This window comes from Thunnus albacares, chromosome 13 (assembly GCF_914725855.1).
Source record: "Thunnus albacares chromosome 13, fThuAlb1.1, whole genome shotgun sequence".
NCBI classification, from domain to species: domain Eukaryota; kingdom Metazoa; phylum Chordata; class Actinopteri; order Scombriformes; family Scombridae; genus Thunnus; species Thunnus albacares.
Genome location: NC_058118.1, coordinates 30,879,360 through 30,903,183, shown reverse-complemented (window position 1 = coordinate 30,903,183; position 23,824 = coordinate 30,879,360). Strand labels below are relative to the sequence as shown.

Genomic DNA, 23,824 nt, shown 5'->3' with positions numbered 1-23,824 from the left:
CACAACACTCACAGACATTTACCACAACACACACACACACACACACAATCAAATGGCATGGACCCCTGCTGTTTGCAGTCAGATCAAAGTGAACAAAGGACTGTAAAACCCATGGACTTACAAATGTAGTTTTAGGATAATTAATATCTTATGTTAGTATGTGTGTATATCACAATTTGTGTTGTTATGTACTTTGGTTAGATTTTTATTCCATGCCTTAAAGCCAAGAAATTTACTACTAACATAATCCCCTCATCCATGATAATACTATCATGTTTAGTACCGTTCTGCTTGTTTCACTTTCAGAACACTAAAGCTACTATCAAAAATGCAAAATTAGGAATCATGCAATTGTTAAATTGTAAATACTTTGATTAAAAGGATAACCACATTCAGAAATTGTACCCGCCTGTTCGTGAACAGGAGGGGACTGACTTTGCTCCCCAAGAACTCTGCAACCCCTGGGATTGGCCAGGATGCACCTTCTGGGTGGGCAGACCGAAACTTTAAAACAGTGTCTTATCTGAGACTCTATGCTACTTTCTGTCAATAACCTAGAGTCATGAGTTGAGGATCAAGCCTAGGAGAGCATGAACCAGGAGCTCTCTTCCAATGGGAACTTTTCAACTCCGGACTGGCCGACTTACTCATCATTACAAGATCCAGACTCCAGCTTCTCACCCCAGCACATCGGACTCTATTCTCTACAAGAAGCCACCCCAGGGAGCAAGCAGGTATTCATACAAAACCTTCATCAACTTGCTCAAACCCTGGTGCTTTCATAATTTGTAACTTAAATTGGCAAGCTGTTGTACCATTGATTTGACTCACTGTCATCTCATCTGTTTGTTAGGTCTCTCATACCAGCTGCACAATAGATACCTCTGCATCATGCATTTCAATCATTCACTAGCCATAGCCTTGTGTACCAGTTTCCCTTTCCCTCTTGTATCTTTTCTGTAAAATGTTGTAGTGTTTAGTACTTGTTGCTGTAGTATTAGTAATAAATGTGTATGTAATTAAAGTGAACTTATTTGTGGTTTATTGTGCTTGCATCTCAGTCACTTAACCTTAAAAGACCTATACCCTTGCAAAATCATAATTAAGATTTATAACAATCATAATTCTAATTGACTTGGATACAGTATTTGTATCCAACCTTAAGAAGCAAGTGTGGGAAAACCTGTCCAAGCGGCACCAGGTAAATGACTGAGGCTATAATGAAATGAATGAAGACACATGAAATTATTCTATTCCTGTGACTTCATTGTACATTTAAAGAATATTTATGTTTTACAGAGTGATGACATCAGGAACTTCCTTGAAGTGGCCACTGCATTAGACCAACGCTTCAAACAAAAGATGGACAACTGTGCTACTGTCTGGGACCAGATCAAGGGGAAGTTACTGGCCGGAAAGCTGACTGACTCTGAGCAGGTGAAATGTCATTCATTCACAAATATATACTGTCTCCCCCTCCGTCATTAAAATGTTTGATCTAAAGAGAGTGAGGAATGTGAGTAAATGGTAGCTGGAATTATATTTGATATGTTTTTAATCTTAATCATGATCATGCCTTTAATGGATGTTTTTACTTTTTTACTGATAAGCCTGTTCTTTATTAATTTAGCAACCACCTCCCTGCAAAAGACCTAAAATGTCTCCACTGGAGGAGCTTTATGCCGATGAGAATACACAAAAGATGACGTCCCAGCAGAGGTCCATGTCCATCCAGGACCAGGCAGAGAAGGAGATGCAAATCTATCAGGATATACCATCAATTGTTACATCTGATAACCCTGCTACCTGGTGGTGGAACCTGTGAATGATGTATCGTTTACCGTCAGACATGGCCTTTTCATATTTGTGTGTCCAGGCCTACTACACACCCAGTGAACAGGTTTTCCCCACTGCGAGAGACACAGTCTGTGCCGAGAGCTTGTGCATACTGCCTGAGAAGGCAGACATGATTATTTTTCTGAACAAGAATTGTTTTTAATTTTGGAAGTTTTTACACCTTCTAGCCTGGACCAGGCTTTGAGGTTTTTATATTTGTTATTTGGCTTCGTTGCAATTTGTTATTTTGGTTTGGTTGTAAGAAAAGTGCACCGCTACTTCTCTCTCATCAACACCTACATGGACTGCAACTCCCTAAACTGTAAATTAATTGGTTTTTAGACTGTTGCCAACTTGCCATGTTGTCATTTCATCTGGTTTCAGTGTTACAGTTACACTACAGTGAATAAAAAAAAAAAATAGAATGAAAATATTACTAAATCACATGTCTTTTAAGAACACCAAACTGTAAATACACTAAACTGTATCAAATTCATTTACATGTTCCATAAACTATATGAAGTCAATTATGAATATGAATATGACTTGTATAAAGTCTTTTCAAAATAAAAGTTTTTTTCTGTGAAATAAGCATGTGGCCTGTTTGACCCTGCCTCTCAAATAATTGGTTTTGAGAATCATTAAGAACTAGAATTGATGAGCAGAATCAGAATCAGAATCGGTATCAGAATCATTAAAATCCAAACGATACCCAACCCTACTTACTGCAGCATATCAGCACAAATATAGTAAATATATACAGTATATATATATGTATATATATATATATATATATATATATAAACTGACATCTACTCCTTCTCTCTATTGAATATGAATATGCAAATATTTTGAATTTCAAAAGCTTTCCTACTGGACACAAGATGTCTCCTCCGTCACTGTAAAGTAAATTCTCAGTGTTTGTGCACTGCAGGCTTCAAGTTTCCACATCACACTTGTATAAATTGCATATTGGACCATGACTGGCTCCAAACTAGTTGTGGTGTCATAAATCATGCTTGTAATAATACACTTTAATGACTCTGAAATGATATTTATTCATACTCAGAGCACAGAGAAACTTTCAGCAGATGAATGTGAAAACAAACTGCACATACATCATTCTTCACATCAACATCCAAGTGAAGGAATAAGAGGAACACATTTTTGAGTGAAGGGGGACTTTAAGTTTTTGCCACAGTGTTGGAACTTTGTTGATGTAGAGTGAAGTGTTTGAATACATTAAAATATATACAAATATTAAAATCACTTCCGCATATTGCATTTGCCAACAATTAAAAAACAATGAACTCAAATACAGTATGTGCAGAGTATAGATAATTCAGGAAGGATATAAAGTACTGTTGCAATACTACATTATTTTATTCTGTATTTAAATTTTAAAGACATTAAAGACATTCATATTTCTTTCAAATTAATATATATCTATTTAAATAAGAAAAAAATGCTTGAATAATTCAATGTCACCTAGGTTGAGACCCCAGCCTTGGCAGTTTCAATCGACAGCATAGATAGTACATGAGGATGGGTCTGATGGTCTGGTCTCTGATGCCATAGATTAGAGCACTCAGACATTTTAGAAAAAGGATAATACATACATAAATAATACTATGGATGCACACAATTGCTACTCTTTTGAGGTTTTTTGAAATGGCAATAAGCAATGGGTCATGTACAGTTGAGGAAAGACTGAGGCCCAGCTGATGCAAACAGAAAACAAGTGAAGGCTTTGTTATAATGATCAGACATTGGGCCAAGAAACATGGCTATGTCAGAGCAATAGTCTTTCATCTGCAGGCTCTCCAGTTCTTCAAATGGAAAATCTAACAGCAAAAGAACTCGAATGAGAACATTTAGTGAACAGAACGCCCAAACTACAACAATAGCCACACCTGTGTTTCTGATGGTGATGATGGTAGCGTGCCTCAGTGGGTAGCACACAGCTACATATCTCTCCAGAGACATCACCACCAGTGTGAGAGGAGACACTTCATTTGTGAGATCAGCGAGCATGGCGAGAACACCACATACAGGATAGGTCAGCCATATTCTACAAGCAGACAGTAGATACAGTAACTGGCTTAGTGCCATCTGCACAGTGTCTGCAAAAAGTAGGTTATACAGAAGAATATAACGGGAGGTCTCCCTAAACACATATTTAGTCCTCAAGGTGAAAAGCATGATCCCATTAATGAAGAGAAACACACAGCATGCCACTGTAATTGGAACAGAAGACAACACAATTTCCAGTACTCTCCGGTACTGCAGTCCAACAGTGATGTTGGTCTGAGATGGAGTTGCATTTGACATATTAGAGAGACATTTATCGGACCCCTGTGAAAATGAGATAATATATCTGAAGGGTTTTACCCTGTTATATGGTAAATTTGACTAACTGAAATGATATCCTCTATTGATATTTTCAAGAAGCAGCTCAAAACTTAATTTTATGGTCTTGCTTTTAATTAACTCAACTTTTTATTTGCTCTTTACTGTTTTTACTACCTGTTTTATCTTACTTATCTCATGATTTTATCTCTTTTTATCTTATTACCTCTTTTTATCACTGTAGTTTTTTTTATTGTTTATTGTATTTCTTTTATCCCTTTCTTTTAATATTTTTAAATATCTGTTTTTTGTTTGTTTTCACCTCTTTCTGTAAAGCACTTTGAGCTGCATTTTATGTTAGGAAAGGTGCTATATAAATAAAATTTATTACCATTATTATTATTATTACTCCATCTCTCTTTTGAATATCAATATGCAAATATTTTGAATTTCAAAAGTTTTCCTACTGGACACCAGATGTCTCCACCTTCACTGTAAAGTAAATTCTCAGTGTTTGTGCACTGCAGGCTTCAAGTTTCCACATCACACTTGTATAAACTGCATATTGGACCATGACTGGCTCTAAACTAGTTGTGGTGTCATAAATCATGTTCATAATAAGACACCTTAATAAATCATATTTATTTATACTCAGAGCACAGAGAAACTTTCAGCAGATGAATGTGAAAACAAACTGCACATACATCATTCTTCACATCAACATCCAAGTGAAGTAATAAGAAAAACACATTTTTGAGTGGAGGGGGACTTTAAGTTTTTGCAACAGTGTTGGAACTGAAGTGTTTGAATACATTAAAATATCTACAAATATTAAAATCACTTCTGCATATTGCATTTTCCAACAATTAAAAAACAATGAACTCAAATACAGTATGTGCAGAGTATAGATAATTCAGGAAGGATATAAAGTACTGTTGCAATACTACATTATTTTATTCAGTATTTACATTTTAAAGACATTAAAGACATTCATATTTCTTTCAAATTAATATATATCTCTTTAAATAAGAAAAAAATGCTTGAATAATTCAATGTCACCTAGGTTGAGACCCCAGCCTTGGCAGTTTCAATCGACAGCATAGATGGTAAATGAGGATGGGTCTGATGGTCTGGTCTCTGATGCCATAGATTAGAGCACTCAGACATCTTGGGAGAAGGATAATACATACATAAAGAATAATCTGGAGGCGCACAATGGCTACTCTGTCTAGGTTTTTTGAAATGGCAATAAACAACGGATCATGTGCAGTTGAGGAAAGACTGAGGCCCAGCTGCACCAGGTGCAGCAGCAGTGTGTTACGAGCTTTATGGGCTGAAGCTTTGTCTGTGGAGGCTGACCTGGCTGCTATCACCACAGCAATATAGGAACAAGTTACTGTCACACTAGCTGATACAAACAGAAAACAAGTGAAGGCTTCGTTATAATCATGAGATATTGGGCTGAGAAACATGGCTGTGTCAGAGCAATAGTCTTTCATCTGCAGGCTCTCCAGTTCTTCAAATGGAAAATCTAACAGCAAAATAACTCGGATGAGAGCATTTAGTGAACAGAACGCCCAAACTACAACAATAGCCACACCTGTGTTTCTGATGGTGATGATGGTAGCGTGCCTCAGTGGGTAGCACACAGCTACATATCTCTCCAGAGACATCACCATCAGCGTGAGAGGAGACACTTCATTTGTGAGATCAAGGAGCATGGCGAGAACACCACATGCAGGATAGGTCAGCCATATTCTACAAGCAGACAGTAGATACAGTAACTGGCTTAGTGCCATCTGCATAGTGTCTGCAAAAAGTAGATTATACAGAAGAATATAACGGGAGGTCTCCCTAAACACAGACTTACTCCTCAAGGTGGAAAGCATGATCCCATTAATGAAGAGAAACACACAGCATGGCAGTGTAATTGGAGCAGAAAACAACACAATTTCCAGTAGTCCTCGGTACTGCAGTCCAACAGTGATGTTGGTCTGAGATGGAGTTGCATTTGACATATTAGAGAGACATTTATCGGACCCCTGTGAAAATGAGATAATATATCTGAAGGGTTTTACCCTGTTATACAGTAAATTTGACTAACTGGAAAACACATTTAAGATCTCAAAAAAACATTAAAATTTCAATGCAATTATGACACAAAAGCACAATTAAACAGTTTTACCCTTAGAACAGTAAAAGCCCATCATCTTTGCAGAAATGTCTGTTGAGTTCACATGTAAAATAGAAAATAATCCACATACATGTTCCCTGTGCCGACAGTTAGCAGGTTAGAAGCCATGCTTGAGTCCATGTGGGAGGAACTGATCTGCAGGGTTTGCCTGGCCTTAAATGCATTTTGAGATCTCAATCCTCACACCCACTTCATGTGATACCATGAGATCAGTAATGTTAAACAGTGATGGATGATGTAATCCCTTTACAATTCTTACTCAGTACTCTAGTTCATGTCATTGTATATTCTGTTGCCTGGAGATTCAGTAGAGAAGCTCGGTCCAGCCCACACTAAGGTGGATAATCAGTCTGCTCCTGACAGAAAGTCCAGGATTCTAATAAAAATAGGCTATTTTGAAGTGGCTGGTCCAGCAGATAACTGTGTACATTCTAGAGTCTGTCCTGCTGTCCACATACCCTGCTGGCCTGACTGTAAGATACAAAGCTGGAACTCTAACTAAAGCTGCAAGCAGCGTTGAACGGGCCCTCAACGCCGCAACGCAATCGAAGGGCTTCTGTCACGGGCATATAGATGTCTTCAGACCCGGGCTGTTTTCAGACAGTGCAAGAAGGAGATAAACATCACTTCCTTTGTCCACTATTTTGCCTGCTGCGGGGGCTGCTTTGCTGAAATTTGGTAGGGGGCGCTATTCAGCCAGTTTTCATCACCGATGGAATAATGTCATGTAGACGTGTTCAGGCCGGGAGAAGTTTGGTGCAGACTGGAGCATTTACAATAAAGTTATAGCGACTTCCTCTGTCATCGCGAAACATCAAATCTCAACGGTGTGAATTTTCTGAAGGGTGAGACGTGTCTGTCTTGCTCACACCTGTGTCATCAAAATGATGCAAGTTTTTGGCCCATTCACTTGAATTTCAATTAGTAAATTTAAAACCCCTGATGAGTTTGTGTGTAAAACAAATTAATTTCCTGATTTTCATCAAGTCTATTTTTAGAAAAGTAAAGACTTTTAACCCACATGACCTGGTCAAAGTTTGATTGAAATGTGTACTCTCAGGTGTGTAGAGACAATAAGCAGCTGGACACAAAAAAATACATTATATCTGAATGGAGAGTGTGAGCGAACCGCTAGGTGTTCGGGCCCTAATAAAGCAAAAACAGAGCTACAAATTTTAGTTTTGATGGTATTTTTCTGCAGCACTTTATCACTAAACTGTCACCCTCACTCCATTTTTCCCTTCCCCTCATAGGTCATCCCCACCACTGAATTATAAATATAAAACCTATAATTATTATAAAATAAATGATAATAACACCAAACTTCATACAAAGTTTGTATATAATGTACTGTGTGTATATAGGCTCTTCTGCTGTATCCTACAAAAATGAGTTGCATTCAACCCCCACACCAGTGGCGGCTGGTGACTCAAAAAATTGGGGAGGACAGGAGGAAAACCAACATACCGCATCAAACTATATCATTGTCCCCCACCTGATGAAATCAGAGGGGTGGGGGGCAATTTTATATGCCAATAAAACAATTTGCTTTTAAAAACAAAAACCCCTGAGTAGTGCAAAGGCTGCTTCTTTTAAGACCTTTAGCATATACATATTGTTTCTAAACAAAGAAGAGCTCATTTTAGCCATGGACTGGTTCAGATGAGTGATTTTACCAACAAAGTGAAATTCAAGTTTATAGTATTGTTCTATTGTGACAACAGATTTATGTTCTCATCAAAAACAGACAAGATATCACATGATTTACACGTGTTTCCTATGTATTTTCTTAGTATACAGAAATATATAAAGTACCCCAAAGCTTATAATGTGATACAGGAACAGATCAGTGCTGAATACTAGAAAGACTGAACACTAAAAACATTCACAGATCTAAAAGTGTAGGTTCACATCAGAAAGTATTAATGCATGTATCAAATACATGACTTACACACTCTGATCTATGTGCATGACATACAAAATATAGTCCACAAAGTTGACATGTTAACACTAACTCATGGTTCGGATCATATCAAGTATTTGAGTCATGAATCGGATTTTTAGGATCAGCAAAAAAAAGGGGGGGAGACAAATAAAACTTTGTTTTCTATTTATTCAGTAACACACTGATCGCACGAAACAGCAATGAACTTTTGCCCATGGTCTTAAATGAAAACATTCAAGACAAACAATATTTAAGATGTCCAATGTTTAAATAAACTAAAATAAAATATATGAAATATTCAATGCTCAATTATTGCAATATGAGGCATGATACCTTCCTATTTTAAACACGGTAGTGTCTGAAACAGCCTCTGTCCACATCATCAAAACTTGATGATAACTTAGAAACATGAACACACGTCTTGTCCTGCACCTTGTTGAACAAGCCACAAAACAAACATTCACCGCTAACATCAGTTAGCAGCTAGATGCTAATTTGCTGCTCAGCTGCAGCACATCAAACAGCAGGTAAACATACCTACAGATGTCACTTTGGACGCGTTAGATGCTGGTTTGATTGTTATCCTTCAAAATCCCTGTTAGCGACACACAGTCTGCCTATGACTTGTATTTACAGTAGTTTGTTTACTTTGTATGAAATGAGATGTTAAATTTTGCAATTAATCCCCAGTTCATATGCCTGCCGAACCGTGGGCGGCGATCCGTACGGATCAGGGATCAACTACGATCAGTTAAACCACTAGTTAACACTTGTTATTCTAGTTACTTTAAGCTTATTACTCAATATACGGCTCAGCTTAAAAACAAACTAAAGAAACTGTCAGAAGCAAGCAGCCAGACCTCCTGCACACTCATTCACTAATCATACAACATCAACAGGTGACTGAACAATCACTCAATTAAAAACGGGATCAATTCCACATGAATGAGTGAGCCCAGACAGCTCACTGTAACTTCAACAAGCAAACTACCCACACTACCTTATATATATATATCTGTCTATTGATGGAACAACTAATATCTGGGGTAAAAATGGAATTACCACCTTAAATGAACTTTATATAGACAATAAATTTACAATATTCAAACATTTCATTGAAAACCCCTCACTTGGATTTCTTTAAAAATCTCCTCCAGATGTGTATTAATTATAGAAAAATCATTTGCTTTGAGTAATATTTGTATCTGATGTGTTTTCCTCAAAAAAGTGCAAATGCTTTGTTAAACGTCCTTAAAATCAGAATCAGACACAGGTTTATTGCCAATTTATTGACGTTACCTTGGTGTTGTTGTGCATAACAATCAAAGTTAAAAGGTAAGATAAAAATCAATACCCATACAATGTATGAGAAAAACACAACTACCATAAAAGACAGGTGATATAAATATATACATAAAATTAACAATTAAGATATAGTAAATATATACAGTACATATATATAAACTGACATCTGCTCCTTCTCTCTATTAAATATGAATATGCAAATATTTTGAGGCTGAAAAAGTTTTTCTACTGGACACCAGATGTCTCCACCTTCACTGTAAAGTCCATTCTCAGTGTTTGTGCACTGCAGGCTTCAAGTTTCCACATCACACTTGTGTAAACTGCATATTGGACCATGCTGGCTCCAAACTAGTTGTGGTGTCATAAATCATCCGTGTAATAATACACTTTAAAAACTTATATTTATTCATACTCAGAGCACAGAGAAACTTTCAGCAGATGAATGTGAAAACAAACTGCACATACATCATTCTTCACATCAACATCCAAGTGAAGTAATAAGAAGAACACATTTTTAAGTGGAGGGGGACTTTAAGTTTTTGCCACAGTGTTGGAACTTTGTTGATGTAGAGTGAAGTGTTTGAATACATTAAAATATCTACAAATATGAAAATCACTTCTGCATATTGCATTTGCCAACAATAAAAAAACAATGAACTCAAATACAGTATGTGCAGAGTATAGATAACTCAGGAAGGATATAAAGTACTGTTGCAATACTACATTATTTTATTCTGTATTTAAATTTTAAAGACATTAAAGACATTGATCTTACTTTCAAATTAATATATATCTCTTTAAATAAGAATAATGCTTGAATAATTCAATGTCATGTAGGGTGAGACCCCAGCCTTGGCAGTTTCAATCGACAGCATAGATGGTACATGAGGATGGGTCTGATGGTCTGGTCTCTGATGCCATAGATTAGAGCGCTCAGACATCTTGGGAGCAGGATTATACATACATAAAGAACACTCTGGATGCGCAAAAGTACTACTCTGTCTAGGAATTTTGACATGGCAATAAGCAATGGGTCATGTACAGTTGAGGAGAGACTGAGGCCCAGCTGCACCAGGTGCAGCAGCAGTGTGTTACGAGCTTTATGGGCTGAAGCTTTGTCTGAGGAGGCTGACCTGGCTGCTATCATCACACCAATATAGGAACAAGTTACTGTCACACCAGCTAATACAAACAGAAAACAAGTGAAGGCTTTGTTATAATGATCAGACATTGGGCCAAGAAACATGGCTATGTCAGAGCAAAAGTCTTTCATCTGCAGGCTCTCCAGTTCTTCAAATGGAAAATCTAACAGCAAAAGAACTCGGATGAGAACATTTAGTGAACTGAACGCCCAAACTACAACAATAGCCACACCTGTGTTTCTGATGGTGATGATGGTAGCATGCCTCAGTGGGTAGCACACAGCTACATATCTCTCCAGAGACATCACCACCAGTGTGAGAGGAGACACTTCATTTGTGAGATCAGCGAGCATGGCGAGAACACCACATACAGGATAGGTCAGCCATATTCTACAAGCAGACAGTAGATACAGTAACTGGCTTAGTGCCATCTGCACAGTGTCTGCAAAAAGTAGATTATACAGAAGAATATAACGGGAGGTCTCCCTAAACACAGACTTACTCCTCAAGGTGAAAAGCATGATCCCATTAATGAAGAGAAACACACAGCATGCCACTGTAATTGGAGCAGAAGACAACACCATTTCCAGTAGTCCTCGGTACTGCAGTCCAACAGTGATGTTGGTCTGAGATGGAGTTGCATTTGACATATTAGAGAGACATTTAAGGGACCCCCGTGAAAATGAGATATATCTGAAAGGGTTTTACCCTGTTATACAGTAAATTTGACTAACTGGAAAACACATTTAAGATCTCAAAAAAAAAACACATGAAAATTTCAATGCAATTATGACACAAAAGCACAATTAAACAGTTTTACCCTTAGAACAGTAAAAAACCATCATCTTGGCAGAAATGTCTGTTGAGTTCACATGTAAAATAGAAAATAACCCACATACATGTTCCCTGTGCCGACAGTTAGCAGGTTAGAAGCCGTGCTTGAGTCCATGTGGGAAGAACTGATCTGCAGGGTTTGCCTGGCCTTAAATGCATTTTAAGATCTCAATCCTCACACCCACTTCATGTGATACCATGACATGTAAGTATGGTAACTAGATCAGTAATGTTAAACAGTGATGGATGATGTAATCCCTTTACAATTCTTACTCAATACTCTAGTTCATGTCATTGAATATTCTGTTGCCTGGAGATTCAGTACAGAAGCTCGGTCCAGCCCTCACTAAGGTGGATAATCAGTCTGCTCCTGACAGAAAGTTCAGGATTCTAATAAAAATAGGCTATTTTGAAGTGGCTGGTCCAGCAGATAACTGTGTACATTCTAGAGTCTGTCCTGCTGTCCACATACCCTGCCAGCCTGACTGCAAGATATAAAGCTGTAACTCTAAGTAACAATGACTCTCTTCTAATGCAACTGCTGTTATGGTTGTTGGAAATTATTTAGGATACCAGTATACTTTTTCTTAGCCTGGCATCACCAAACTAGACAAGGCAAGTTTATTTAGCAACAAGGCAAAGTGAGATAATGTGCAAAAGGAACACACAATATAAGGACACTTAAATACAATCAAAAACAGTCATTAAAGACATGCAGTTTTCTGGGAGTTTGTTCAGATATGTGGAGCATAGATGCCCTAGACGACCTGAGAGGTCTGAATGGTTCACAACATAACAGCAGACCAAAAGTGTATTTTGGCCCTAAACCATTCAGTGCTTTATAAAACAACAGCAGTATTTTAAAATCAATTCTTTGACAGACAGGAAGTCAGTGTAAAGATCGGAGAACTGGAGATGTATGATCCACTGTCTTAGTCTTAGTGAGGACTCGAGCAGCAGCGTTGTGAATCAGCTGCAGCTGTCTGATCGATATTTTTAGGGAGAAATGTAAAGACAGTGTTACACTAGTCAAGTCTACTGGAGATAAATTCATGGACAAGTTTTTCCAAATCCTGTTGAGACATAAGTCTTTTAATCCTTGATACATTCTTCAGCTGACTTTGTAATTGTCTTAATGTGGCTGTTGAAATTCAGGTCTGAGTCCATGATTACACCAAGATTTGTGGCTTAGTTTGTGGTTTTTAACATTATCGATTGAAGCTGAGTGCTGACTTTTAATTCCTCTTCTTTGGCTCCAAAAACAGTTACTTTGGTTCTATCTCACGCAGGCTCCACCCTCTACTGGACTCTATGGGAAATACTCTCGTCCAATCACACATATTTTGAGAAAATATTCTGGCTGGGCGTGTAGCTGGTCAAGGCAGTTACAGTCTGGGTCTGTTGGTTGTTGCTGTGGATTTGGGAATCCATTGTAGTGGGCTTAATGTTCAAATACAGTAAAATGGGTATTAGACTGAGATATACAAAAAATCATCATAGACCTTGTCCCCATTGAAATTGCAAACAATAAAAAAGACAGAAAACTTTTAATCAAAATGTGTTCTGACCATAAATAATTATAGAAAATATATATATTCCTGTTGCAATACCTAGCCAAAGTTATGATTCTAATGCACTATATTGAACACTTAACATTCCCTACAGTAGACCATAGAGAATTAGCTTAACATAAACTTTTAATTAACTTTTTGCACAAAACGAGGACTGTGGATTTTGTCCCCAATCACTTATATTCGATCTTTAAATTACCAGTATAATGCCTGAATAAGCAGCTGAGTATCTGTTGTATCAGAGGGTTTGGTACATTTATTAGAGCACAGTCTGATATTGACTGGCCTAATGATGGGTCAAACATTTCATATTAATAGTGGGATTTCATAGGAATGCTCCCCAAGTTTCCAAAATAACAAAATGAGGATTGTTTCTTGTAAAATGCCTTCATGAGTTTGTTGGTACAGTTTGTGATATTGTATGAATGTAATTATCTCAGGTTGAAGTCACAGATTAGGATAAAAGATTAGATTGAACACGGAACTTCAGCCATGTAAATATTTGCATCTGACACTGTAAATGAGGTTTTATATTCAGTTTGCAAGGTCAAGTTACAAATGGAAAGCTGAATGCCGTTTTCAGTCAACATCATTAAAACAGTCACACTGACTGTTGGCCTCTGTTCTCTAGAGCAAAGGTTTTTTGCATTGTAGGGATTTTGAAGATTTGATGAGTGGTAGAGCAGTTATGGTTTTTTTATGTTAAAAATATTTTCTGCTTGTTAATGGAGGACATTAGTATTGATACTGATCAAAAATCATCTTTGAGTGCTGCTGTGTACCAAGCTCCAACAAAGTGAACTAAAATCCAAATTCATCCAATTTGTTGAATGTTCCTTTAAAATTTAGGTTCACCTTTTCACTTCAATTCAATTCAATTCAATTCAATTCAATTCAATTCAATTCAATTCAATTCAATCTTATTTATATAGAACCAAATCCTTACAAAAGTTATCTCAGGGCACTTTTCACATAGAGGAGGTCTAGAACTTACTCTTTAATTTATAGAGACCCAACATTCCCCAATGAGCAGCACATAGCAACAGCGGCAAGGAAAATCTCCTCTTTGACAGAAAGAAAGCTCAAGCAGAACCAGGCTCTAGGTGGATGGCCATCTGCCTTGACTGGTTGGGTTGAGAGAGAAACAGGGAAGGGGAGAGAGACACAGAGAAGCACAGCAACAACAATAATAACAATAACAACGATAATAATAATAGAGATATTACTAAAAATAATAATAGCAATAATAGCAGGAAGAGGTGTCAAGGCAATACACGCACAGGACCATGCCACCATCCCTGCAGCCATGGCCCCCAATGTCCACAACCCAGACTCTGGATTTTCCTGTGAGAAGAGAAAACACAAAAACTCCGGGGAAGAAGCCGAGTCAGTAATATGCATTAATAGTAAATGAATGTGTACAGATGGAAAGGAGGAGGAGGAGAGAGGAGTTCAGCACATCATTGGAAGTCATCCTGCAGTCTATGCCTATAGCAGCATAACTAGGAGCTGATCCAAGGTGAGCCTGCCTAGCCCTAACTATAAGCTTTATCAAAAAAGAAAGTTTTAAGCCTACTCTTAAACGTAGAGAGGGTGTCTGCACCCCAGACCAAATCTGGAAGATGGTTCTAAAGGAGAGAAGCCTGATAGCTGAAGGCTCTGCCTCCCATTCTACTTTTGGAGACTGTAGGAACCACAAGTAAGCCTGCATTCTGAGAGTGCAGTGTACTAGTAGGATAATAGGGTGCTATGATCTCTTTAAGATATGATGGTGCCTGATCATTAAGGGCTTTGTAGGTGAGGAGAAGGATTTTAAATTTTATTCTGAATTTTACAGGAAGCCAATGCAGCAAAGCGAAAATCGGAGAAATATGGTCTCTTTTTCTAGTTTTTGTCAGTACACATGTAGCTGCATTCTGGACCAGCTGGAGAGTCTAATAATGAAGAATTGCGTAATCCAGCCTAAGAATAACAAATGCATGGACTAGTTTTTCTGCATCTTTTTGAGATGGGATGTGCCTGATTTTTGCAATATTAGGTAAGTGAAAAAAAGGCAGTCTTGACATTTGTTTTATGGGGGAGATAAAGGACATATCCTGATCAAAGATAACTCCCAGATTCCTTACGGTGGAGCTGGAGGCCAGGGTAATCTAGAATAGCTATATCATTAGATAATGTGTTTCTAAAGTGTTTAGGGCCAAGCACAAGAACTTCAGTTTTGTCTGAGTTTAATAGTAGAAAATTGCAGGTCATCCAGGTCTTTATGTCCTTAAGGCATGCTTAGAGTTTCTTTAACTGATTGGTTTCATCTGGCTTCATTGATAAATATAATTGGGTATCATCTGCATAGCAATGAAACTTTATGGAGTGTTTCTGAATAATATTACCTAAAGGAAGCATATATAAGGTGAATAGCATTGATCCAAGTGCAAAACCTTGTGGAACTCTGTGTCTAACTTTTGCATACATGGAGGATTCATTATTAACGAGTATAAACTGAAATTGATCTGATAAACAGGATTTAAACCAGCTTAATGCAGTTCCTCTAATGCCAATTAAATATTCCAGTCTCTGCAATTGGATGTGATGGTCAATGGTGTTACATGCGGCACTCAGATCTAACAAGACAAGTACAGAGAGAAGTCCTTTGTCCAATGCAGTTAGGAGATCATTTGGGACTTTCACCAGTGCTGTCTCTGTGCTATGATGCACTGTAAATCCTGACCGAAAATCATCAAATAGACCATTGTTATGTAGAAAGTCACACAACTGATTGGCGACTTCTTTTTCAAGGATCTTAAAGAGAAAGGGAAGGTTAGATATAGGTCTATGGTTGGCTAAAATGTCTGAATCAAGAGTAGGGTTCTTAAGAAGAGGTTTAAATACAGCTACTTTAAAAGGACTGTGGTACATAGCCTGTCACTAAAGATATATTGATCATATATATAGTAAAGAAGTGCTAACTAAGGGTAAGACTTCCTTGAGCAGCCTAGGTAGGATGGGTCTAAGAGACAGATTGATGGTTTAGATGAAGAAATCATTGAAGTTAGTTCAGGAAATTCAATTTGAGAAAAACGGTCTAAATATATAACAGGTTTTACTGCTGTTTCTAAGGTTCCTGTGTTTGGGGATAAATCGGTGCCTGTTGAGGGCAGAAGGTGATGGATTCCGTGTCTAATAGTTAGAATTTTATCATTAAAGAAGCTCATGAAGTTGTTACTACTGAGAGCTATAGGAATACATGGATCAATAAAGTTATGACTCTTTGTCAGTATAGGGTAAAACTGCATGTTTGAAGGCAGACAGCACAAGCCAACAGACCAGCTCTTTCTTCAACGCCTCACGAATGCTGGCCAATAATATATAACTGAGAGTCCCAAACTCCTCACTGATCAGACCATCTAAACAACCCCCTGCAAACAGAAAGGGATCAGATAAGGAACCCCTATCTCCTGCATGGTCACCAAACCAGACCAGTGACCCACACCACCTTTGATCCTTCAAGCTTCAAGAGCCAGCAAGATGGGAAGACCAATTCATACCCCAGTGTGAATTGATAGTACCATTTTCAAGGACTGCCTTTTTTCACTTACGTAATATTGCAAAAATCAGGCACATCTTGTCCCAAAAAGATGCAGAAAAACTAGTCTACGCATTTGTTACTTCTAGGCTGGATTATTGCAATTCCTTATTATCAGGCTGCCCTAACAAGTCTCTAAAGACTCTCCAGCTGGTCCGTAATGCAGCTGCAGGTGTACTAACATGAACTAGAAAAAGAGATCATATTTCTCTCATTTTAGCTTCGCTACATTGGCTTCCTGTAAAATCTAGAATAGAATTTAAAATCCTTCTCCTAACTTACAAAGCCCTTAATGGTCAGGCACCATCATATCTTAAAGAGCTCACAGTACCCTATTATCCTACTAGTACACTGCACTCTCAGAATGCAGGCTCACTGTCAATCAATCAATCAATCAATCAATCAATCAATCAATTTTTATTTATATAGCACCAAATCACAACAAAAGTCATCTCAAGGCACTTTTCACATAGAGCAGGTCAAGACCGTACTCTTCAATTTACAGAGACCCAACAATTCCCCCATGAGCAGCACTTGGCGACAGCGGTAAGGAAAAACTCCCCTTTAACGGGTAGAAACCTCAAGCAGACCCCGGCTCTTGGTGGGCGGCCATCTGCTTTGACCGGTTGGGGTTGAGAGAGAGAGAGAAAGGGGGGGGGGGGGGGGGGGGGGGGGGGGGGGGGGCACAGAATAACAACAATCATAATGACAACAGCATCAGCAACAGCAATATCCAGGGAAGGATGCCAACAGAACTGGAAGGACCGCAAAGGCTCGGCCCAGAACCCAGGGTTTCCTGGGAGATGACAAAGGGAGAGCACAAAAAAAAACTCCGGGAAGAAGCAAAGTTAGTGACATGCATTGATGTTACATGAATGCATGCAGATGGAGAGGAGGAGGAGGAGAGAGGAGCTCAGTGCATCATGGGAAGTCCCCCAGCAGTCTAGGCCTATAGCAGCATAACTAAGGGCTGATCCAAGGCGAGCCTGGTCGGCCCTAACTATAAGCTTTATCAAAAGGAAAGTTTTAAGCCTACTCTTAAACATAGAGAGGGTGTCTGCACCCCGGACCCAAATCTGGAAGATGGTTCCACAGGAGAGGAGCCTGATAGCTGAAGGCTCTGCCTCCCATTCTACTTTTAAAGACTGTAGGAACCACCAGTAAGCTGCATTCTGGGAGCGCAGTGTTCTAGTGGGATAATACGGTACTATGAGCTCTTCTAGATATGATGGTGCCTGACCATTAAGGGCTTTTTAAGTTAGAAGGATTTTAAATTCTATTCTAGATTTTACAGAAAGCCAATGTAGCAAAGCTAAAATGAGAGAAATGTGATCTCTTTTTCTAGTTTTTGTCAGTACATGTGCAGCTGCATTCTGGACCAGCTGGAGAGTCTTTAGAGACTTGTTAGGGCAGCCTGATAATAAGGAATTGCAATAATCCAGCCTGGAAGTAAGAAATGCGTGGACTAGTTTTTCTGCATCTTTCATAATTAAGATTAATAACTATTATAATCCTAATTGACTTGGATACAGTATTTGTATTCAACCTTAAGAAGCAAGTGTGGGAAAACCTGTCCAAGCGGCACCAGGTAAATGACTGAGGCTATAATGAAATGAATGAAGAACACATGAAAAAATTCTTTTCCTGTGACTTCATTGTACATTTAAAGAATATTTATGTTTTACAGAGTGATGACATCAGGAACTTCCTTGAAGTGGCCACTGCATTAGACCAACGCTTCAAACAAAAGATGGACAACTGTGCTACTGTCTGGGACCAGATCAAGGGGAAGTTCCTGGCCGGAAAGCTGACTGACTCTGAGCAGGTGAAATGTCATTCATTCACAAATATATACTGTCTCCCCCTCCGTCTTAAAATGTTTGATCTAAAGAGAGTGAGGAATGTGAGTAAATGGTAGCTGGAATTATATTTGATATGTTTTTAATTTTAATCATGATCATGCCTTTAATGGATGTTTTTACTTTTTTACTGATAAGCCTGTTCTTTATTAATTAAGCAACCACCTCCCTGCAAAAGACCTAAAATGTCTCCGCTGGAGGAGCTTTATGCCGATGAGAATACACAAAAGATGACGTCCCAGCAGAGGTCCATGTCCATCCAGGACCAGGCAGAGAAGGAGATGCAAATCTATCAGGATATACCATCAATTGTTACATCTGATAACCCTGCTACCTGGTGGTGGAACCTGTGAATGATGTATCGTTTACCGTCAGACATGGCCTTTTCATATTTGTGTGTCCAGGCCTCCTACACACCCAGTGAACAGGTTTTCTCCACTGCACAGTCTGTGCCAAGAGCTTGTGCATACTGCCTGAGAAGGCAGACATGATTATTTTTCTGAACAAGAATTGTTTTTAATTTTGGAAGTTTTTACACCTTCTAGCCTGGACCAGGGTTTGAGTTTTTTATATTTGTTATTTGATTTCGTTGCGATTTGTTATTTTGGTTTGATTGTAAGAAAAGTGCACTGCTACTTCTCTCTCATCAACACCTACATGGACTGCAACTCCCTAAACTCTAAATGAATTGGTTTTTAGACTGTTGCCAACTAGCCATGTTGTCATTTCATCTGGTTTCAGTGTTACACTGGTACAGTTACACAGTGAATAAAAAAAAATAGAATGAAAATATTATTACTGAACCATACGTCTTTGTAGAACACCAAACTGTGAATACACTAAACTGTATAAAATTCATTTAGAGGTTCCATAAACTATTTGAAGTCAATTATGATTTTTTTTTGTTTTCTCTGTGAAATAAGCATGTGACCTGTTTGACCCTGCCCCTCAAAGAATCGGTTTTAGGAATCATTATGAACTAGAATTGATGAGCAGAATCAGAATCAGAATCGGTATCAGAATCATTAAAATCCAAACGATACCCAATCCTGCTTACTGTTGTCAGCACATCTCCAAGCCCCACTGTGTTGTCCAACCTGTAGCTTAGACATTGTTTTACATTGATTGACCTTTCACTTCACTCTCTCAACAGGCATAATGATATGAATTACGATATGTAATAATTGTATGTATTAAACTGTCTACTGACGAAGCAACTAATATCTGGGGGAAAATGGAATAACTACCTTAAATGAACTAACACATTACATCTAACATTTCATTGAAAACCCCCTTGCTTGAATTTCTTTAAAAAAAAAAGTCCTTAAAATCAGAATCAGAAACAGGTTTATTGCCAATTTATTGACGTTACCTTGGTGTTGTTGTGCATAACAAAAAGTTAGAAAGTAAGATAAAACTCAAGTACCTATACAATGTATGAGAAAAACACAGCTACCACAAAAGACAGGTGATATAAATATATAGATAAAATTCACAATTAAAAATTAAAATATAGTAAATATATACAATATATAGTGACATCTACTCCTCTCTATTGAATATGAATATGCAAATATTTTGAATTTCAAAAGTTTTCCACCTGTCTCCACCTTCACTGTAAAGTCCATTCTCAGTGTTTGTGCACTGCAGGCTTCAAGTTTCCACATCACACTTGTGTAAACTGCATATTGGACCATGACTGGCTCCAAACTAGTTGTGGTGTCATAAATCATGTTCATAATAAGACACCTTAATAAATTATATTCATTTATACTCAGAGCACAGAGAGACTTTCAGCAGATGAATGTGAAAACAAACTGCACATACATCATTCTTCAAAGTGAAGATCAAACATCCAAGTGAAGGAATAAGAAGAACACATTTTTAAGTGGAGGGGGACTTTAAGTTTTTGCCACAGTGTTGGGACTTTGTTGATGTAGAGTGAAGTGTTTGAACAAATACAAATATTAAAATCACTTCTGCATATTGCATTTGCCAACAATAAAAAAACAATGAACTCAAATACAGTATGTGCAGAGTATAGATAACTCAGGAAGGATATAAAGTACTGTTGCAATACTACATTATTTTATTCTGTATTTAAATTTTAAAGACATTAAAGACATTGATCTTTCTTTCAAATGAATATATATCTCTTAAAATAAGAATAATGCTTGAATAATTCAATGTCATGTAGGTTGAGACCCCAGCCTTGGCAGTTTCAATCGACAGCATAGATGGTACATGAGGATGGGTCTGATGGTCTGGTCTCTGATGCCATAGATTAGAGCACTCAGACATCTTGGGAGAAGGATAATACATACATAAAGAATACTGTGGATGCGCACAATTGCTACTCTGTCTAGGAATTTTGACATGGCAATAAGCAATGGGTCATGTACAGTTGAGGAGAGACTGAGGCCCAGCTGCACCAGGTGCAGCAGCAGTGTGTTACGAGCTTTACGGGCTGAAGCTTTGTCTGTGGAGGCTGACCTGGCTGCTATCACCACACCAATATAAGACAAAGTTACTGCCACACCAGCTGATAGAAATACAAAACAAGTTAAGGCTTTGTCATAATGATCAGACATTGGGCTGAGAAACATGGCTATGTCAGAGCAATAGTCTTTCATCTGCAGGCTCTCCAGTTCTTCAAATGGAAATTCTAACAGCAAAAGAACTTGGATGAGAACATTTAGTGAACTGAATGCCCAAACTACAATGATGGCCACTGCTGTGTTTCTGATGGTGATGATGGTAGCGTGCCTCAGTGGGTAGCACACAGCTACATATCTCTCCAGAGACATCAACACCAGTGTGAGAGGAGACACTTCATTTGTGAGCTCGGCGAGCATAACAAGAACACCACATACAGCATAGGTCAGCCTTAATCTACAAGCAGCCAGAATGTACATTAACTGGCTTAGTGCCATCTGCACAGTGTCTGCAAAAAGTAGATTATACAGAAAAATATAACGGGAGGTCTCCCTAAACACAGACTTACTCCTCAAGGTGAAAAGCATGATCCCATTAATGAAGAGAAACAAACAGCATGGCAGTGTAATTGGTGCAGAAAACAACACAATTTCCAGTAGTCCTCGGTACTGCAGTCCAACAGTGATGTTGGTCTGAGATGGAGTTGCATTTGACATATTAAAGAGACATTTAGCGGACCCCTGTGAAAATGAGATAATACATCGGAAGGGTTTTACCCTGTTATACAGTAAATTTGACTAACTGGAAAACACATTTAAGATCTCAAAAAAAACATCAAAATTTCAATGCAATTATGACACAAAAGGACAATTAAACAGTTTTATCCTTAGAACAGTAAAAACCCATCATCTTTGCAGAAATGTCTGTTGAGTTCACATGTAAAATAGAAAATAACCCACATACATTCCCTGTGCCGACAGTTAGCAGGTTAGAGGCCGTGCTTGAGTCCATGTGGGGGGAACTGATCTGCAGGGTTTGCCTGACCTTAAATGCATTTTAAGATCTCAATCCTCACACCCACTTCATGTGATACCATGACATGTAAGTATGGTAACTAGATCAGTAATGTTAAACAGTGATGGATGATGTAATCCCTTTACAATTCTTACTCAATACTCTAGTTCATGTCATTGTATATTCTGTTGCCTGGAGATTCAGTAGAGAAGCTCGGTCCAGCCCACACTAAGGTGGATAATCAGTCTGCTCCTGACAAAAAGTCCAGCATTCTAATAAAAATATGCTATTTTGAAGTGGCTGGTCCAGCAGATAACTGTGTACATGAGTCTTTCCTGCTGATCACATACCCTGCTGGCCTGACTGTAAGATACAAAGCTGGAACTCTAATTAACAACAACTCTCTTCTAATGCAACTGCTGTTATGGTTGTTGGAAATTATTTAGCATACCAGTATACTTTTTCTTAGCCTGGCATTGCCAAACTCGGCAAGGCAAGTTTACTTAGCAACAAGGCAAGGTGATAATATGCAAAAGAAACACACAATATAAGGACACTTAAATACAATCAAAAACAGTCAGTAAAGAGCTAAAAGAATAGAAAATAAGAACACGCTAAAATAGAATAAGACAAATAAAATACAAGAATAAAAGTTACAGTGCAGTGTAAGAAATTATTTTTTTTTATTTAAGAAAAGGCAGTGGCAAATAGAAAAGTCTTCAGTCTTGATTTAAAAGAACGGAGAGTTGCAGCAGACCTTCAGTTTTCTGGGAGTTTGTTCAGATATGTGGAGTATATATGTCCCAGATGACCTGAGAGGTCCGGATGCTTCATAACGTAGCAGCAGATCAGAAATGTGCTTTGGCCCTAAACCAATCAGTGCTTTATAAACCAACTGCAGTATTTTAAAATCAGTTCTTGACAGATAGGAAGCCAGTGTTAAGACCTGAGAACTGGAGTGATGTGAGCCAATTTCTTGGTTTTAGTTTGCAGTTGTAGGAATTTTTAACTGGGGTGGCAAAGGGATGTCTAGATATGGCCTTAATGTGCTGCTTAGTTGTACGCAAAATGTGCTTTAAACTTTCAACTTTTTCATTTATTTATCGAGGAAAATTATACAATCTTACATATTTGTACAAGGCAAAAGTATGTGAACCCTTGCTTTCAGTAACTGGTGTGACCCCCTTTTGCAGCAATAACTTCAACCAAATGTTTCCAGTAACTGTTAATCAGCTCTGCACGTCAGCTTGGAAGAATTTCAGCCCATTCCTCCTCACAGAACAGTCTCAACTCAGGGATGTTGGTGAGCTTCTTTGCATAAATGCCCGCTTCAGGTCCTTCCACAGCATTTCTATAGGGTTAAGATGAGGACTTTGACTCAGCCATTCCAAAAATTTTTTTAACTATCTTCTGCTGTCACAGAACATTTTTGTCAAAAAACAGTTTCCTCAATTCCCCAACTGCTCCCCTGAAACCTTGACTGACGTCCTTCTGACTATGGATCCTAACCAAAGGAAGGTCAACTCAATTATTTGTGGGTCCATGTGCTTGGCCAGTCCAAGTCTCCCCACCCAGATCAAAAACGCCTGGGAACAGGATCTGGGAACAGACTTATCGATTGAACAGTGGGACCATATTCTAGACGTGGTCCATTCCTCCTCCATATGTGCCCATCATGGGTTAATTCAATGCAAAATTCTACAAGGCATCCATTATACTAGCACCAGACTGGCCAAAATACATCCTAATGTCACTGATG

General features: G+C 38.3%; 3 protein-coding genes and 1 pseudogene across 3 annotated transcripts; all 4 read right to left on the bottom strand.

The window, feature by feature from the left end:
- Positions 1–3,320: 3,320 nt before the first annotated feature.
- LOC122995861 lies at positions 3,321–4,167 on the bottom strand (annotated as a pseudogene).
- Positions 4,168–5,240: 1,073 nt separating this feature from the next.
- LOC122995860 (odorant receptor 131-2-like) lies at positions 5,241–6,203 on the bottom strand. The gene has a single exon (XM_044371241.1). The coding sequence runs from the start codon at positions 6,201–6,203 to the stop codon at positions 5,241–5,243; it is 963 nt and encodes a 320-aa protein (XP_044227176.1).
- Positions 6,204–10,458: 4,255 nt separating this feature from the next.
- Positions 10,459–11,421, bottom strand: LOC122995859 (odorant receptor 131-2-like). Its single transcript, XM_044371240.1, has one exon. The coding sequence runs from the start codon at positions 11,419–11,421 to the stop codon at positions 10,459–10,461; it is 963 nt and encodes a 320-aa protein (XP_044227175.1).
- A 9,383-nt stretch (positions 11,422–20,804) lies between these two features.
- LOC122995858 (odorant receptor 131-2-like) lies at positions 20,805–21,767 on the bottom strand. The gene has a single exon (XM_044371239.1). It carries the CDS (start codon positions 21,765–21,767, stop codon positions 20,805–20,807), a length of 963 nt encoding a protein of 320 aa, XP_044227174.1.
- Positions 21,768–23,824: the final 2,057 nt, after the last annotated feature.

What these genes read in the sequence shown, in the direction of transcription:
- LOC122995860 (XM_044371241.1), bottom strand. Translation starts at nt 6,203, where the DNA reads ATGTCAAATGCAACTCCATCTCAGACCAACATCACTGTTGGACTGCAG.
- LOC122995859 (XM_044371240.1), bottom strand. Translation starts at nt 11,421, where the DNA reads ATGTCAAATGCAACTCCATCTCAGACCAACATCACTGTTGGACTGCAG.
- LOC122995858 (XM_044371239.1), bottom strand. Translation starts at nt 21,767, where the DNA reads ATGTCAAATGCAACTCCATCTCAGACCAACATCACTGTTGGACTGCAG.